This window comes from Leopardus geoffroyi, chromosome A3, assembly GCF_018350155.1.
Source record: "Leopardus geoffroyi isolate Oge1 chromosome A3, O.geoffroyi_Oge1_pat1.0, whole genome shotgun sequence".
In the NCBI taxonomy this organism is placed as follows: domain Eukaryota; kingdom Metazoa; phylum Chordata; class Mammalia; order Carnivora; family Felidae; genus Leopardus; species Leopardus geoffroyi.
The window spans coordinates 18657696-18677286 of NC_059336.1; the positions used below are offsets into that span (position 1 = coordinate 18657696).

The 19591-nt window shown below is 41.1% G+C and overlaps 1 protein-coding gene across 5 annotated transcripts in view; it reads left to right on the forward strand.

Annotated features, from left to right (window-relative positions):
- Positions 1-19591, forward strand: part of CHD6 (chromodomain helicase DNA binding protein 6) — a 205532-nt gene that overhangs the window by 48314 nt on the left and 137627 nt on the right. For 3 of the 5 annotated variants that reach the window (XM_045444577.1, XM_045444581.1, XM_045444580.1), the window contains exon 2: positions 8245-8300. The exons of 1 other annotated variant lie outside the window; for it this stretch is intronic. In XM_045444577.1, the coding sequence (XP_045300533.1) occupies positions 8268-8300 (33 nt within the window). In that variant the 5' untranslated portion in view covers positions 8245-8267. Of the gene's footprint in view, positions 1-2134; positions 2150-3235; positions 3386-8244; positions 8301-19591 lie in introns of those variants that run through there. One more of the 5 variants, XM_045444578.1, reaches the window with a different exon arrangement.

The window sequence follows — 19591 nt, forward strand, 5'->3', positions numbered from 1 at the left end:
CCAACTAGAGCCAGTCAGATGCTCCAGGAATGCTACTTTTTCTGTTAAGCTTTAGGTTATTGAATTCTTGAGCTAAGTACTTGTATTACTTTGAAAAAAGTGTGAATGAAGAATACTGAAAATTTTGGTTGGGCTAGGAGAACAGAAAAAACAGGAAAGGAAAAAGATGGAGCCCACCAATTCAGATGAAGAAGACAGGAGCTTAAAGCCTTTTCTGAGCTTTCCCATTTATTCACTCACTCATTCTGTAGATAATCATTCAGAAGTCAAATATCAACCTTGATACGGCAGAACAGAGTTCCTTCCAAGAGGACACTTAGGCACTTAATAGCCGATGGCACTGCAGACAGGGAAAACGGGAAAAGATGATATCGCGGTGATATGGCTACTATAATTTAGTGCTTTTTCACAAGATGCTTTCAGGGTTTAGGGAAGTTAGGTTAGACATCCCAGAGAACATGACACCAGAGCTGAGTTTTATAGGATGAGACTGGAGAGGAAGGGCAGTGGAAGGATTTTCCAGATAGGGGCATAGCCTGAACAAAGATCTCAGCAAACAGTGCTGGTTTAGAACCTGCCAGTGTTCAGTATACTTGGATGAATGGGAGAAAGTAATGTCAGAGCTGGTAGGAGACAAGCCAGGGGCCAGCTTGCCTATGCAAGGCCCTGTGCTTTGAGGAATTTGTATTTTTTTCCTGAGGACACTACAGAGATAGGATCTGATTTTCTTTACGTTTTAGGAAAATGTACTCTTGGTACAATGAGGGGATGGAATGAGAGTAGGGGGCATGAAGAATAAAGGTACTTAAAAGGCTATTTGAAGTACAGAAATGATTTCAAGTACAAAGATAAAGTGGACTGGAGAAGAACCAAGGGATTCAGGAATTTTGAAGGAATTAGGGGAAAGGGCAGGAGTTAAGGATGACCGAATCCAGGGCTGGGTGGCATGTTGTGGGACATTAGCCTCTGATGGTGGGGGACATAGGAACAGGTGCATATGTGTGTAAAAGTAGTATAGAGTTTGATTTTGAAGGAGTTGTGGGTTTTTTGTGCAATCTGTGGAACACCTATCTGGAACTGGCCAGCATGAGATTGGCAGTGTTCGCTTGGAGGTCAGGAGGAGGGCTTGGGTTTGGAAATGGACAGTGGTCATGGTGTAGAGAGATGAAGTCTGGGAACTGAGTAGAGACCTCAGTAAGCCCTGGGGGTAGTAACAGTGTTGAATCCTGGGGACACTGACAGTTAATAAATAGGACTTACAGTAGGAGAGGCCTAGGGAAGAAGCTGAGCTTTGGAAGCTTGCAGTCAGAGGGAAATCAGCTGAGCACGCCCTCCAAGAAACCAGTGAGAATAGGATTTTAAGAGGAGGAAATGGTTCATGGCTTAAAATGCTGCGAGGAAGTTATAATAGAGGTTAAAAATGTCCATTGGATTTGGCTCCTAGGGAGTCATTGCTAAGAGCAACTGTAGGGAAGTAATATGGGAAGAAGAGAAAATACAGGTTTGTGGGGGATTCGTTAGTGTAGTCACTATTTTAGGATTGGGTTGAACCTGTTTGTTGAGGAGAAAAGAACTGTAGAAAGAGAAAGGTTTAGTGATAGGAGCTGAAAGGATTCTTCCATTCAGAAAATGTTCATGAAGAGCACCTGTTGTGAGCCTGGTGCTGTTCCAGACTCAGGGTACAGCATGAACGAAACAGAGCTCACACTTGTGTGCATACATGCACATGTCTCACAGGTAGTATGTTTGTAATCAAGCAGACATACTATAATGTCAAGTAGTAACAAGTGCCAGAAAGAAAACTAAAGTAAGATAGGAGGATAGAGAGTGGGGACAGGGGTAGGGCTATGTTTTCTATGGGATGGTTAGGGAGGGCATCAATGACCAGGTGACATTTGAGGAGACACCTGAACGAAATGAAGAAAGACTAACTGCAAAGTAACCCAGGGTCTGAGGTGGCTGAGAAGTGGGAGAGGATGGATCCCAAGCATTGATGGAAGAGTTAGTTGTCGAGAGAGCCGTCTTCCTCTGATGCTGGAGGGAAGCGCATAAGGACAAGCAACATCAGTGGCTGCCACATGGCTAATGTTCACCGTGTGACAGACACTAGAGATTCTCATCCCTTTGAATTCTCCTGAAATCCTCTGAGGTAAGTATTGTCACCATTTTACAGGTGATGAAACCAAACTGGAAGAGGTTTTACCTGGCTAATTGTTATTAGAGCCTGCGTTTTCACTGCTTTTTGGCCCTTCACACTCTGCTGTTGTCCTCCTGTAGGTTGCTCCAAGCCTAGCGACAGACATAGATAAATTTGTGCAGTTTATGGAGGGTGCGAGAGTGGGGAAGTGAGAAACGGAGGGCTGTCTTGCCCATGGGACCCGACCCTCTGTGGTCCAGAATGTAAGGAATCTTGGGAAGAGGTGTTACGACAGGCGTGTGAGGAAGGTGGCATTCCCCAAGACCTCTCTGCCTTTTTCATTAACTCTCCTCGAGCGAGTATTCCCCATGTTCTGTTCCTCTCCTGTCCTTTCTAAAATCCCCACGCTGTAATAGTGTGGGATTGCCTTATTTGTGCCTGTGGTTGTCAAAGTGGTTCTTAGGAACCATTCTCGAGGTTGAGGGTAGGCATAATTAGATAGTAAAAATACATATTCATTGTGGAAACTTCAAGGTTTATCTGATTTTTTTAAAGTTTATTTATTTATTTGGAGAGACAGAAACAGTGCGAGTGGGGGAGGGGCAGACAGCGAGGGAGACAGAGAATCCCGAGCAGGCTCCGTGCTGTTGGCGCAGAGTGTGACACGAGGCTCGAACGCACGAAACCGTAGGATCATGATCTGAGCCGAAACCAAGAGTTGGATGCTTAACCAACTGAGCCACCCAGGTGCTCCAAGGCTTATCTGATTTTTAAAGTTGCTTCCCATGTACTCTTTGCCCCAAAGGGCCTGATAATAGTTTGGGGGCAGGGAGCCTGTGAACAGCAAAGGTCTTTGTCCTTCCTGCCATCAGGTGTGCCTTCTGCCGTCCTGGTGAATATAAAGGACTGTGGTAGCAGTCTGCTATATGTGCACTTGTCTGTGTTTGTGAAAACGCATGCTCTTGAAATGAAATAGACCCCTTGGTCTGAGCATGGATTGTTAGGATGGCAGAATTCTCAAGGTATATATAGTAAATGTAAATAATTTCTGAATGAATAGTGGAATAGCATGTACCTGATGTTTTATTTTTTTTTAAGTGTCTGTAACTCAACACTGAGGACCTTGGAAATGGCACAGGCACTGTTGCAGAATTTCTGAACTGGAGAGAGAGAGAGAAATAAGAAAAATAAATTTCAAAATGTTACTATTGAAACCTGGCACCATGTTTTTCTTCATAGAAACGTTAGGTGGGTAAGTGTAAGAGGGAAATGGGAATTTTTATATTGTTTGCTTTTTACATTATTAGCAGCTTATCTTGTGAAGGTAATTAAATCCTACCTTCATACATAAGCACTGAAACACAGTTAGGAGGGCAGGAGGCCTGCCAGTTTTCATATAATTCAGAAGTTATACACATTATTTTTGCCCCTGTTGACAAATTTCCTGGTTTGCCCACACAGTTAGGTGGTTCACAGTATGTCTGTATTATCTTTCTAATTAAGTGGTGGTACCCTGAAGTTAGAAGTTACTTGGTTCTTTATTTGAGCCCAGAGGATCTAGTCACAACTTTTGAGTGATGGCAGCATAGCAACAGAAGCAGTAAAACCATGTCTAGTATTGTGGAGAAGTACATGTGTTAGGGTCTATCTGGTTATCCATTCCTGCAACATAAAATTTCACCTTAGAAAAATACTGCTTAGTTTCGTATTTTTTGAACGTGTGCCATAAAAGGTAAAAAAGTAGAGGTAACTTGAGGGAGTGCTTTGTAAATTGATAGATACTATTTGGAGAAATAAAAGTCAATAAATGCTTATTGGACCCCTGCGTGGTTGACGATGTCTGCCATTTTGTGGGGTGGCAGCAGCCTTGTGTGCGGCAATCCATTAGGGTGCTAGAAATAATTTCATGAAGTTTGTCAAAGCTTGCTTTTAGTGAACTAGAGCAGTTATTCTTATAGTAAGTAACATCATTCCCACTCGCTTGGATCTCACACACACATCCTTTCTCTCTTTCATAGGATGGGGTGGGGTTATCTATGCAGCATGAATATCACTAAAGGTGCCCCTAGTAATATCTTGCGTGTGAACAAATTGGCAGTGGGGAGATTTGGTTTTACCACCTCTTTTCCTACAAGCTTTCACTTTGCTGGGTAATCAAATTCAAGCCATACTTCCCTAGACTTTCCTGCTTGTGCTCATCTGCCTTCTCTGATGTTCTCAGGTCCTATGATGATGCAGGCCCATGGGGTGGTGGGCCTGTGATCTTTATGGCCCTCTCCAGTGCCCAGGCTCCGCTGTGATAGATGTGTTCACACTTCCTACCTCCTCCTTGAGCTTCCTCTATGGCCCAGGTTTATTTCCTACAGGCTTATTTCTTGGGATGTATTCCTTAAAGTGGAATCGGCAGATAAAAGGACTCAACAGTTTATAGACTTAGTGGCACATTGCCTGAGTGCTCTTCAGAAAGCTTGAAGCAATTAGGCAAGTGCCATTAACAATGATAAGTTGGACCTGTTTTCCACCATGTTCCTGGCAGTGCTGTGGCCTTGCTTCTGTAAGCATGCCAGTTTATGGTACTTAATCGGAAATTGTGTTTTTTGTGATGGCTCTACTGCATTATACTTATTTTTTAGATATTAAAAAATAAATTTTATCATCATTGGTGGGGTTTTCTGTGTTTTTTAAATGATCTTCATTTTGTTGGGTAGAATTTTGAGTATGTGTCCGGTTATTGATGCTGTCCTTTTTTTTTTACTAGCTGGAATTTGTTTTTCCAACTTCTCTCTTCATTTCAGAACGTGTAGCCACTTGTAATGGCTCAGAAGGTTGGTTTTCTAGGGCCTGATAGTTTGAAGTTGGCAGATAAAGGAGATAAACTTGTACTAACATAATTTACTTAGAATTGGCATTATTCTGTGGACGATTAGGGGTAAAATTATTTTAACTGTCCCAATTTTGAGCGCTCACTATTTCTCTGGAGTTTACGATGTTCTTTTCCTTTCTTTTCTTTTATTATTTTATTTTATTTATCTTTTAATTCACACCCAAGTTAGTTAGCGTATAGTGCAACAATGATTTCAGGAGTAGATTCCTTAATGCCCCTCACCCATTTAGCCCATCCCCCCCAACCCCTCTGCAACCCTCTGTTCTCTGTATTTAAGAGTCTCTTATATTTTGTCCCCCTCCCTGTTATATTATTTTTGCTTCCCTTCCCTTATGTTCATCTGTTTTGTATCTTAAATTCCTCATATGAGTGAAGTCGTATGATATTTGTCTTTCTCTGACTAATTTCGCTTAGCATAATACCCTCTAGTTCCAGCCACGTAATTACAAATGGCAAGATTTCATTCTTTATGATTGCCGAGTAATACTCCATTGTATATGTATACCACACCTTCTTTATCCATTCGTCCATCAAAGGACATTTGGGCTCTTTCCATACTTTGACTATTGTCAGTAGGGCTGCTATAAACATTGGGGTGCATGTGCCCCTTCAAAACAGCACACCTGTAGTACCTAGTAGTGCAATTGCTGGGTTGTAGGGTAGTTCTATTTTTAATTCTTTGAGGAACCTCCATACTGTTTTCCAGAGTGGCTGCACCAGTTGGATTCCCACCAGCAGTGCAAAAGAGATCCTCTTTCTCCGCATCATCATCAACATCTGTTGTTGTCTGAGTTGTTAATGTTAGCCATTCTGACAGTGTGAGGTGGTATCTCATTGTGGTTTTGATTTGTATTTCCCTGATGATGAGTGACGTTGAGCATTTTTTCATGTGTCAGTTGGCCATCTGGATGTCTTCTTTGGAGAAGTGTCTCTTCATGTCTTTTGCCCATTTCTTCACTGGATTATTTGTTTTTTTGGGTGTTGAGTTTGATAAGTTCTTTGTAGATTTTGGATACTAACCCTTTATCTGATATGTCATTTGCAAATATCTTCTCCCATTCTGTCGGTCGCCTTTTAGTTTTGCTGATTGTTTCCTTTGCTATGCAGAGGCTTTTTATCTTGATGAGGTCCCAGTAGTTCATTTTTGCTTTTGTTTCCCTTGCCTCTGGAGACATGTTGAGTAAGAAGTTGCTGTGGCCGAGGTGAAAGAGGTTTTTGCCTGCTTCTCCTCTAGGGTTTTGATGGCTTCCTGTCTTACATTGAGGTCTTTCATCCATTTTGACTTTTTTTTGTGTGTATGGTGTAAGAAAGTGGTCCAGGTTCATTCTTCTGCATGTCGTTGTCCAGTTTTCCCAGCACCACTTGCTGAAGAGACTGTCTTTATTCCATTGGATATTCTTTCCTGCTTTGTCAAAGATTAGTTGGCCATACGTTTGTGGGTCCATTTCTGGGTTCTCTGTTCTGTTCCATTGATCTGAGTGTCTGTTCTTGTGCCAGTATCATACTGTCTTGATGATTACAGCTTTGTAATACAGCTACCAGTCCGGGATTGTGATGCCTCCAGCTTTGGTTTTCTTTTTCAAGATTGTGTTGACTATTTGGGGTCTTTTCTGGTTCCACACAAATTTTAGGATTGTTTGTTCTAGCTCTGTGAAGAATGTTGGTGTTATTTTGATATGGGTTGTGGAGTTTATGGTTTTCTTGAAGTGAATACTTGTTCCATCATCATTTACTAACTTGACCTTCCCTTTTCTTGATTTGGCCAATTCTTTCTGCCCTCCTTCTTTTTCCCCTGATTCTGCCCACTTTGCAGCTTGTTAGCAACTTAGATGCTATGCTCATGAGCTTTTTATAGTTCTTCTTACAGAAAACCCCTCTGACTCTTGGAGGAAAAAAACCTGAGTGGACAGACACACACATCACATTCATCTGGATATAAGAAATAATTATGAACATAAGGATAATTATGTGCCTCTGGAATTGTTTCCTGAGGGAGCAGTGTTCTCTAGCTCTGTGAGATGTCCAGGAAATCAAAGTACAAAGTAAACATGAGGCGGTGTCTACATCCAGGCTAGAACTGGAAGCTGAGATTCTAGGATCCCTCCCTTGTTTGTATATGAGGAAGGTGAGCGCTGTAGACTTGGGCCAGTCTACTATTTAGTGATTCAGGCAGCCCCAAATTTTGGGTTTCTTCAGGTTCTTTCTGGTTCCCACAATGCCCCACTGCACTTCTCGATCTCCAGAGCCAAATTGCTGGGCTCTTATTGCTGTGGTGCTCAAAAGTCACTTATGAGAAAAAGTTCAGTGTTATCATGGGCATCATGGGCACACTCAGTGGAGATGGGGGCTTAAATCTGGGTACAGTAGAATCAGTCATTTAAAATCATACTAAATGTTGGAATGAAACTTATTTTGTCAAGTAATGTATGCACACGGTTTAAAATATCAAATTGTATGGGGGGCATGTGATGAAATGCAAGAGTGACCTATCCTGTCTCACACCAGCTTCCCTCTCAGTCCTTCAGGAGAACTACTTTTAACTCTTTTAGCTCTCTCTTTTACTGTGTATATTTTAATTTTTTGATTTATCAGTAGTAGATATGATTTATTGATTCCTTCCAGAAGAAATGAGGATAGTTTATTTTTACCCCCTCTCCTCCAATCCTCTTGGTATATTTTATGCCGTTATGCCTTATAGCATTATTTTATGTCCCTCTTTTAGCTTCTTTTGTAATTTCATATGCTAGCATCTTTTATAACTTATTTTGTCTACAAAGATAGTGTCTTTTTGACTCCACCTATCTGAAGCAATAAATCAGGTAGGCTTAGGACCATACTCTGGGGGCTGGCTGTTGACTGTTGTTACAAGATTGTAAATATTCTGTAGAAGGAAACTCTCTTCTGTGTTTTCCTCATGTGTCACAGTTAACTCTGAGATCACCTTAAATGTTTTATTTTGGGGGCACCTGGGTGGCTCAGTCGGTTGGGCCTCCGACTTCGGCTCCGACCGTCACGATCTCACGGTCCATGAGTTCGAGCCCCGCGTCGGGCTCTGTGCTGACAGCTCAGAGCCTGGAGCCTGTTTCAGATTCTGTGTCTCCCTCCCTCTCTGACCCTCCCCTGTTCATGCTGTCTCTCCCTGTCTCAAAAATAAATAAACATTAAAAAAAAAAAGTTTTATTTTGGGTTTTACCATAATCTTTGGCTTTTTTATGTTTTACAGAAATAAGTAACTTCCTTCAATAGATGATAATGAAAATACAAAAGAAAGAGAAGCAGGTAAGTGATCACATATTTTTTTTAATTAAATTTTTTTTTTATTTGAGAGAGAGAGAGAGAGCACAAATGGGGGAGAGGGTTAGCTAGAGAGAGAGAGAGAGACAGAGACAGAGAGAGAGAGAGAGAGAGAGAGAATCCCAAGCAGGCCCCACACTCAGCATGGAGCTGGACTTGGGGCTTGGACTCATGAACTGTGAGATCATGACCTCAGCTGAAATCAAGAGTCAGATGCTTAACTGACTGAGCCACCCAGGCACCACTGTGATCAATTCTTTATAGTTTTTATGTATTCATCATTTTATTTGTTTGGTTAATCTAAAATCTATAAAATTTGTACTCATAATGATGTGTAGAAATTTCCTCCTAGACAAAGTAATAAACTAATTGGAAGGAAGTAAACATCAGCTATTGGGCATTTGGTTTCTTGAAGGGGAGGAGAATTGATAAAAACGTTTATGACCCTGTGTGACCCACCCTGCCAAGATCTTTTCCTTAGTTGGTGCTTCTGTGTTCCAGGTGGTTCCATATTCAAAGGAACCCAGAGACTCCAACCAGTGTGGTTCAGGGAGGTGAGAGGGGGGACCTCCCTCCATCTCTTGGAAACATGCTACCTCTGATGGGCTATTTTGCTTTTACAGAATTGGAAGATAGCCTGGTAACTGGGGGTATCTGAACCCCTGCCCTTCACAGAGACCGTGTGAAGAGGTTGGGTGGGATCAGCCACTTTGCTCTCTGCTGCTAGGGAGCACTGACTAGGTAGATACAGGGTGACCTAGGGATATGGTTACAAGGATTATTCTCTGTTCTCTCCCAGTGGATAGGTCCTTGTGAAACCAAACCAAAACAAATTGTTTTAGGAAATAATTGACTCATTTGCTGCCAATTCTTAACAGGAAAAGCAGTGACTAAACGCTATCCACACACTGATTTCTTTGTATCCCGGCTCTGTAGCGCCATCAGCTGGTAGACAAACACTATAGAGAATGCAGCGCCTTCTGTGAGGAATTTATCCTACTGGTAGACTCAGACAGGTGTCAGATGGGTGAACAGGTTTTTGCTGCTGCTTTGTTTATAGAAGCAAAAATGGAAAGGAACCTGCATGTCCATCAGAAAGGGGACTATTTAAATCATAGCACATCCATCTAGTAGAATATTAAAACCTCTGTTAAAAAGAACACATTAGTGAAGAGAACCCCAAGCCTTCAAAACTATTATCATTTATGATACACACGCAGGTTTATATTTCTTAAAACATTCTGCATATTTAATGTTTTAAACATCCTTTAAGGTAAGCTTTTATTCAGTAAAAACACTTTGTGGTTTTTTTGTTTTTGAGAGACAGAGCATGAGTGGGGGAGGGGCAGAGAGAGAGGGAGACACAGAATCTGAAGCAGGCTCCAGGTTCCGAGCTGTCAGCACAGAGCCCGACACGAGGCTTGAACCCACGAACCGTGAGATCACGACCTGAGCTGAAGTCGGATGCTTATCCAACTGAGCCACCCAGGTGCCCTTCAGTAAAAATACTCTTTACCGAAATTATACCAACACGAATTCAGGTTTCTTTCTCTTGAGATTTTACTGGTTCATATTAAGACCTTAATGTGTCAGCCAGCTATTACTCAGCTTAGGTTAGATGAGTTTTCACTTAGTAGTGTTGATCAACGGGGTGGAATTCATACTTAAAAGTTGGTATTAGCTGTGATAGGGGAGCAAGTGAATTAAGTGGAGCCACTTCCAGGAGGAAGCGATCCTGATTCTCTCAGGTGCAGGTGATAGGCCATGCTGGTGACTAAACTGTGACTGAACTGGTTGCAGAGCACGAAAATAGAAAATTCCCTTCGTGCCAAAGCAGTCCATAGGTACCAGCATTGAGCATGTGCATAGAGACAGAGAGGAAGCCCATGTTCTAGAATGAACTTGGGCTTTGATTCTGGTAGATAGAATTGAAACTAGCTACCACTTTGCTGTGTAACTTTGGACAAGTTCACACCTTTTTTCTATCATTTGAGTGGGAGCAATCATATGTGCCTCACAAGGTATTGAATTAAATGGGATAACTCATCAAGTGTTTGCCATTCAGTGTGTCAGTGGCAAGGAAATCGTCCAGTAGAATGAGAAAATTAACCACCAAAGTTTGTCCTTTCCCTTAACCATGTTTTTAAAGTGTTAGAAGTAACAGCAGGGCACCTGGCTGGCTCAGTCAGTTAAGCATCTGACTCTTGATTGCAGCTCGGGTCATGATCTTTTGGTTTGTGAGTTCAAGCCCTGCATGTTCCGTGCTGAGAGTGTGGAGCCTCCTTGGGATTCTCTGTCTCTCCCCACCCTTCCCCTGCTCATGCATGCATGTGTGCACTCTCTCTCTCAAAATAAATAAACTTAAAAAAAAAAAAAAGGAAGTAACACCAAATAAAATGTCCACTCTTTAAAAACCCTCATTCCTATAAATTCTTTTTTCCTCTTCTCTGGAGGAAAATGACATGTAAATACATTCTGTTCTTGAAAATTACTCATTTCCTTGTCCAAAATTTTATCAAGGTAAATTAAACTGAGATGAAAGATTTTGTAAGTTAATCAAAACTTGGTAATAAATAATCATACTACTGTTTAACCAGAAAGGACATAGCAAGAGTAGTGTGCCAAGAACAAAGAGTTTAGAGATTGACTGTACTGCCTAAAGAAGTGTTGCAAGAAAAATAGACTTTTATAATAAAACACTTAAGAATGAGTCATCAGGGGCTATAGTCTTTTATCTATATCAAAAAATAAACTTTTTTCCCTAAGAAATCTATGTATATATTTTAATCCCTAAAAAGACTAAGCAGTATTATGCAGAAAAACATCTTGCAAGAGGAATAAAATGTGAATTCTAATCATTGAAAACTTGTAGCACTACTGACGCATAGTGCAGCTAGAAGTACTTCTGTGTGTGTGTGTGTGTGTGTGTGTGTGTGTGTGTGTGTGTGTGTGTGTGTGAAGTTTATTTATTTATTTTGAGAGAGACAGAGAAAGTGAATGAATTGGGGAGGGACAGAGAGAGAGGGAGAGAATTGCAAGCAGGCTCTGCACTGTCAGCACAGAGCACGGTGTGGGGCTTGAACCCACAAATCGTGAGATCATGACCTGAACCAAAACCAAGAGTTGGATGTTTAATCAAAACTGAGCCACTCAGGCACTCCTAAAAGTACTTCTTTATAAGGGAACAGATCCATTGCTGATGTGAGCAGTGACAAACCTATGGTAAGGAAATACTCATTTGTATTCATCCCAGCTTCCTTGTGTGGTACTGAGAGAAGTACAAAGTATGATAAATAATTATTTGATATAAGATGCAGGTAAGAGGGTTTGGGGCGGGGGGCACAAATCCAATGTAGAGGAAGGTTTATAAGCATGAACACAATAGGAATAGGTAATACTGTGAATAGGAGTAAAACTTGGAGCTGTGACCAGGAAGTTAACTCAGACTTGCAGTAATTATGAGAGAACCTTCTGTCCACACCCCATGACCTGACCTGAGTGCGGAGTACTATTTTGGGTGGTGACCTACGATAAACTAAGATAAAAAGCATGGTGGATTTAGCTGGCCACCAAATTCCCAAAAGTGTTGGTCCTACCTGTTCTTTACTAGGGGGAGGTGAGGATTTGAATCCCGAGGATGGTGCGTGTAACACTAATAAGAGATCAGCAGATAATGACCCACAGTTCAGAGTAGTGAAAGATAAATAGCACAGTTGATCATATGGATGAATAATTCATTTCTTAGACTTTTCAGTGTCACCCTGCAGAGGGTCTTAAGGGCTAATACTAGTCAGACCTTCCATTTGGTTTGAACATGCCTAAAGAGGGAGTGTTAGTAAATTGCTTAGTAGAACCAGGATTTTAAACAGCCTCACCCTGGAGTCATGTTTCAAAAGGACTTAAAATGGACCGTATCCAAATTCTTCCTCTTCCAAAGAAAGCAGTCTGAGCCTTGAATCCTTTTCTCTGTGTTTTGACATACCTTGACAGACTTTTGTTGTTGTCATAATTTGTTCTGTGTTCTGAAACATACTTGAGAAGCCAGAGTATAGTGACCAGGACGGTAAAAGAACATTGACTTATTTTGGGGCGCCTGGGTGGCTCAGTCGGTTAAGCATCCGACTTCAGCTCAGGTCATGATCTCACGGTTCATGGGTCCGAGTCCTGCGTCAGGCTCTGTGCTGACAGCTCAGAGCCTGGAGCCTGCTTTGGATTCTGTGTCTTCCTCTCTCTGCCCCTCCCCTGCTCATGCTCTGTCACTCTCTCAAAAATAAATAAATAAAAGAACATTGACTCATTTCATATGAAGTATGATGGATGAAACTACTATTATGTAGCCTAAAGAAGGGAAGGTTTAGGGGCTTCTGGCATGCAACTCTTGATCTTAGGGGTTGTGAGTTTGAGCCCTCCATTGGTGTAGAGATTACCTAAAAATAGTCCTTTTTTTTTTAAAGGGAAGATTTTTTTTTTTTAATATATGAAATTTATTGTCAAATTGGTTTCCATACAACACCCAGTGCTCATCCCAACAGGTGCCCTCCTCAATACCCATCACCTACCCTCCCCTCCCTCCCACCCCCCCATCAGCCCTCAGTTTGTTCTCAGTTTTTAAGGGTCTCTTATGCTTTGGCTCTCTCCCACTCTAACCTCTTTTTTTTTTTTTTTTTCCCTTCCCCTCCCCCATGGGTTCCTGTTAAGTTTCTCAGGATCCACATAAGAGGGAACACATATGGTATCTGTCTTTCTCTGTATGGCTTATTTCACTTAGTATAACATTCTCCAGTTCCATCCACATTGCTACAAAGGGCCATATTTCATTCTTTCTCATTGCCACGTGGTACTCCATTGTGTATATAAACCACAATTTCTTTATCCATTCATCAGTTGATGGACATTTAGGCTCTTTCCATAATTTGGCTATTGTTGAGAGAGTGCTGCTATAAATATTGGGGTACGAGTGCCCCTATGCATCAGTACTCCTGTATCCCTTGGGTAAATTCCTAGCAGTGCTATTGCTGGGTCATAGGGTAGATCTATTTTTTTTTTTTTTTTCAACGTTTTTATTTATTTTTGGGACAGAGAGAGACAGAGCATGAATGGGGGAGGGGCAGAGAGAGAGGGAGACACAGAATCGGAAACAGGCTCCAGGCTCTGAGCCATCAGCCCAGAGCCCGACGCGGGGCTCGAACTCACGGACCGCGAGATCGTGACCTGGCTGAAGTCGGACGCTTTAACCGACTGCGCCACCCAGGCGCCCCAGGGTAGATCTATTTTTAATTTTTTGAGGGACCTCCACACTGTTTTCCAGAGCGGCTGCACCAGTTTGCATTCCCACCAACAGTGCAAGAGGGTTCCCGTTTCTCCACATCCTCTCCAGCATCTATAGTCTCCTGATTTGTTCATTTTGGCCACTCTGACTGGCGTGAGGTGATATCTGAGTGTGGTTTTGATTTGTATTTTAAAAAGGAAGATTTAAAAGCATCCTGTAGAGAAAAGGGATTTAAATGTATCTGTTGCTGAACCTGTGGATGCAAATGGTCACATGGAGAGCATTAACTGGAGGATAGGCCAAGGCACTTATTAAGTATTGTTTCCTCTGTTTATTCCCTGTCAGCATCTAAATTTAATAATCTACCTGCCCCCAGTTTTTGTTACTGCCTGGAATTAACAAGGTTTAGATTGACTTTGCAGATCTGGAGAATTCAGATTTCTAATACTCTTGGAACATCATAAGAGAAAAACCTCCCTCCCCCCCAGTTTTAAATGCGAAAATATGATAATAGAGTTGGGGATTAGAAATGACAGATTTCGGTGAGAGACAGTTGGCAAACCTGTCCACCACTCTTCAGTCCTTAACTTACCAGCTTCTCCACAGCATGCAATGCCTATAATCATTGTGTCTTCAAGTGCTCTCATCTTCTGGCTTCTGTGACACTCACACTTTCTTTTCCCCACCACATCACTGACCTGATTGCCCCCTCTCACCCTCTCTCTAGGTTCCTCCTCTGGGGGCCCTTAAACATCAGTGTTTGTCAGGTTTTGGTCCTGTTCTTTTTCTTTGTCCATTCATTCTTCCTGGGTAGTCTCATTCATTCTTATAAAAATGACTCTTGGAAGGTATACCTGAGAGCCTCCTGGACACCACTCCCTGCATTATCATCAGATGCCTGAAATTGATCTTTCCTCCTCCTGGTGCTGACCAGCTGTGACTACATGTGGAGCCATGTCAGGGTCAGAATGCCTGCTTTATCACCCAGAGCACAGGACTCCTGGGTGAAGAGAGATGGAATATTCTAAATGCAGGAGGAAACAGGACACACACACACAGTTGGACTTTGTTCCTGGGTCTTGCTCACCCAGCAAAGCTCTGTTTGCCAGATGACTGAGCCCAGCACAATGGCAGTGTAATAAAGGCGAGGATATGTGGGGTTTTCGCCGGTAGTGTATCCCACAGTCAGGTAACCATAGGGAATATTCTTTCAGAAGACAGTGAAGGTGAAAGAGGAAGGCACTCCTCTTTTTTTTTTTTTTTTTTTTTGCACTCCTCATTTTAATTGGAAAATAGCAGTTGCCACCTGAAATGTCTGCACACCAACTCATTCATAATAGTAGCAGTTCTTTGTATTTTCATTTTTATTGTTTGGACTTTAAAAGTCATAAGGTCTCAAATTTAGATAAGCTTTTCTACTCATTTTTATGTTTAGCTAATTTCTTGATATTAAGTAAGTCTGAACATAGAACTTCCTACTGGAGAAGATGGAAGAGCTTGAGGCAGGCAACAGCAGCAGCTGGTTGGGCTGTACTCACTGTCAGGTTCAAGGTGCATATGGAGGGCGTGCAGGGGGGGCCTTCGGGCTTGAGTGCAAAGAGCACTGTCTTTGTCCAGCACTCAGTCAAATGTGGTCACAGTGCCAGCGCCTCCCATATTCTGCCTTTGATTCCTGAATCGTGATAATTTGGAGGAGTGTAAATTGTCTGGCAAAACAGCCTTTCCTGTTCATTATTAAAGTATTTAAAATTTTTCTATTATATACCTGTGAAAATATTTTGGGGCGCCTGGGTGGCTCAGTCGGTTGAGTGTCCCACTTCGGATCAGGTCATGATCTCTTGGTTCCTGAGTTCAAGCCCTGTGTCGGGCTCAGAGCCTGGAGCCTGCTTCAGATTCTGTGTCTCCCTGTGTCTCTGCTCCTTCCCCGCTCATGCTTGCTCTCTCTCTCTCTCTTTCTCTCTCTCAAAAATAAACATAAAAATTTTTTAAAGATATTTTTATTACAAGTATTGTGAAAGTAATATCCTTGTTACTGTTTAGAAAAATTAAACAACCAAATTTCCACAGCCTTAAATGAATACTATTCACTTTTTGTTGATTTTCTTCCATTCGTTCTTCTATACACAGGAATTTGTTGTTTTCATTTTGTTTACATGCACAATTTTGTAGACTTCTCCTTTGTTTTTCAAATTGAAAACACTCATTTCATCCAGTAATCATATGATTGAGATTTACTGTAAGCCACAAAGATAGTGGGGAATCCGCAGTCACTGCCTCATGATGCTTACATTTTAGTTATGGGAGACAGATAGAAACAAAAACTCTCAGGAAAGAAAAAAAGAAGGGAATGTTACCTACAGTCTTGTCACCCAGACATAATGATGGTTAATATCTGATACATGTCCTAAATTTATTTTAAAAAACTGGTGTTGATAAATAGCGTTTTTAAAAAATAAACCAGAGAGGGCGCCTGGATGGCTCATTCGGTTGAGAGTCCGACTTTGGCTCAGGTCATGATCTCACGGTTCATGGGTTTGAGCCCCACATAGGCTTTGTGCTGTCAGCAGAGTCTGCTTCAAATTCTCTGTCCCCCTCTCTCTCTGCCCCTTCCTGCTTGTGTGCTCTCTCTCTCTCTCTTAAAAAAAAATTTTTTTTAAACAATAAAAATGGGATTAGATCATAGATTTTTTTTTTTGCCCACTTTCCAACATGTTGTGGACTTTTTTGTATGTCAACTAAAACTTTGTAATTAATAATATATAATACAATAATGTCACAATGGCTGCATAATACTGTTCCATATAATGGATATGCTATTAATTTAAACATTTTACTAAAGATTGACCAATAGGTTATTTATAGTTTTTTCCTTTATTAAAAATTCTGCATCAGATATTCTGTCTTTGGAGTACCTAAATATTTCCTTAATTTATGTTGTAAAAGAGAAATTGCTCAGTTTAAAAGCATATCCATAATTAAAATTTTAATACTGTTAACACATACTTGATGCAGCTGTCAGCAACATATGAGTGGACCATTTTCGTTATATTCTTAAATTGGATTTTTAAAAATTGAGATGTAATTCACATACTGTAAATTCTACTATACTTTTAAATTGTGCAACTCACTGGTTTTTAGTGTAGTCCCAAGATTGTGGAAAGATCACCACTATCTGATGCCAGAACATTTTCATCACCCCCAGAAGAAACCATATGCATGTTAGCAGACACTCCTCATTTCCTCTTCCCCCAGGCCCTAGCAACCACTAATTTACTTCTTGTCTCTGTGGATATGCCTATTCTGGGCATTTCATATAAATGGAATTGTACAATACGTAGTCTTTTGTACCTGGCTTCTTTCACTTAGCATAATGTTTTCAAGGTCTATCCGTGTTGTACCATGGACGATTTTCTTAATTAAAGTCTATTTTGACTTTTAAGTACTTCAGTGATTCTTGGGGAAATAACCCAGGTTTGTCCTTAAATCTGTTTGGGAACCATTGACCTAGGCCATAATATCTCCATTGGTTCTTAAATCCTTTACAGTTGACCCAAATCTAGTTTATCTGGATTCATATGTTTAAGTGTCTTTTCCAGGAATATCCTAGGTTGCTAATTTTGAATCAGCGAAGTGGGTTTTATTGCTAACGGTGTGGTTTATGAGCTAACATTGTTGGATGTCTTTTTTTTTTATCAGTTTTCCTCTCCATTTCATCTTATGTTCTAGGTGCTTATCTCTATTTAGTAAATTGTCAATATAATGTAAATTATTGGTGGTGTCGTGGTCCATCATCTCCAATCCATTCCCTTTGGGGCCATTTTTGAAGTGGTGATTTAACGTCCTTCTTGGTAGAAACTGAAACAATTTATTAAGGCTCTTTGTCTTTTCTCCACTGACCTTGAGACAAATGAAAAATATTTTTTGTCATATTTTTTAAATTCTCAACAGACATCTTTTCCAAGCCCCCAACAAGGTGCCTTGAAAAATAAAAATATTCCTGGCGTATTACTGACTTTGGAGATTATAATTTTATATTTTTTTAATACTGGTAATCTGTCTTTTGGGATACTTCTAACTTTTTGGAAACATTGACTTAATTGTGCTGCATTTCTTGGGAATCCCTACTTCCTATAGGATGTCCAGCTCTGCCACTCCCTGGAATACAACCTTTTGACAAGTTGCTTCATCTCTCTGACCCAATTATCTTATCTATAAAATGAGGGGTAGAGTAGATGACTATTTGTGATTCCTCAGAGTGGAATTGCTGCAATGACAGGTATTTGCATGTTTATGTTTCTAAAGAACTACCTGAACTTTTCCCCAACTGGTTGTATAGGTCTTTATATTTAACATTTCTCACCAAGTCTAACCATACTGGTCTGGTGGCCTAGCAGTCATTAATGGTTTCTTGGGATGTAGGTCATAAAATGCTCAGTGAAATGAGTGTTAGCTTTTGGGCAGAAGGTCCAGGTCCAAGTTCCTCCACTTACTAGGTATATGTGTGTGAGTACCTCATCTAACATCAGTAATCTTCTGTTTCTTCATACACAAAATAGGTGTCTTTACACTAACCTTTTAGGATTTTTGTAAAGATGGGAGATATCATGGAACATGCTTTGCATAATTCCAGGTAGATCCTTATGATTTGTGTCCCATAAATGTTAGCTGTTGCTATTGTTCTTGACTAATGATTGAGTGTCCAGTTTCTACAACCTATCTCCATCCGCCTCAGCTTTGGAGGGCCCTAGCCTTCAAAAGATAGACCTTGAGATGAGGTATGAGTTGAAAAGAGTGTCCCACTTTTATCTACAGAGTGTTGCCTTGGTGGAATTAGGACTTTAATGTGTTGTCTTTGAAAACCTCTTTAATAAACTAACCTGTATCTCTTGCTTTTTTAGTGTGTCCACCCTTGCATGTGAAGCAAATACTTGTGTCCTGAGGGTCAGGTGTCCCTGGCACAGAATTCAGTAACATCCCAGGGACGGCAGTGTACTCTTAAGATCTGAGCTTTAATTAGGTGCCTATTATGCACCTCTGAGGTTCTTGTTGCCTTGTTTTTTCTTTTTCTCTTCTTTTTTTTTCCTTTTTATTGTGGTAAAAAAAATATAACCATTTACATGTAAAAAAATTTACCATCTTGAGCACTTTCTTGTATTTGATTTTATTAAAAAAAAATTTTTTTTCAACGTTTATTTATTTTTGGGACAGAGAGAGACAGAGCATGAACGGGGGAGGGGCAGAGAGAGAGGGAGACACAGAATCGGAAACAGGCTCCAGGCTCTGAGCCATCAGCCCAGAGCCCGACGCGGGGCTTGAACTCACGGACCGCGAGATCGTGACCTGGCTGAAGTCGGACGCTTAACCGACTGCGCCACCCAGGCGCCCCTTGTATTTGATTTTAAATTCCTTTTAAGTTTGCTTAGCTTCTCCTTTTTCCAAGCCATCCTAAGAACTGAATCAGCAGTGAGGTAGTCAAACTGAATTTTCTTTTTTCTTTTCTTTTCTTTTCTTTTCTTTTCTTTTCTTTTCTTTTCTTTTCTTTTCTTTTCTTTTCTTTTCTTTTCTTCCATAGTGAATGCTGCCAGAATGACCAGTTCTTTCTGGATTTAGGCTTGTTTATGAGGCTGGAATTTATTTATGATAAAGATACAAAAAAATTCTTCTTTTCTTTCATCTTTTTCTCCTGGGATTCTCAGTGTTATGTTTGGGAGTATTGGCCTAGGGTAGGGAGCTGGAAGGCACAGAAGGGGGACCATGCAGCTGAATTTTGCACTCCATCACTCCTAGGGTGGGCCAGGAAGTCTGAGCACAGATCGGGTAACCAGAACACTGGAAGGAAGCCACGCCACCTAGGCAAGTGTCTGTGCCCTTCAGCACACGCCAGGCCTCTTGTTAGGGGAGCAGACTATTCACAAATGGTGCTGTTCCTAAGCCATCATGCAAAGACGATTGTAGTTGGCTTCCTGGAAAGCCTGCTTGTTCCTCCCAGGCTCTCCTTGAGTTATTT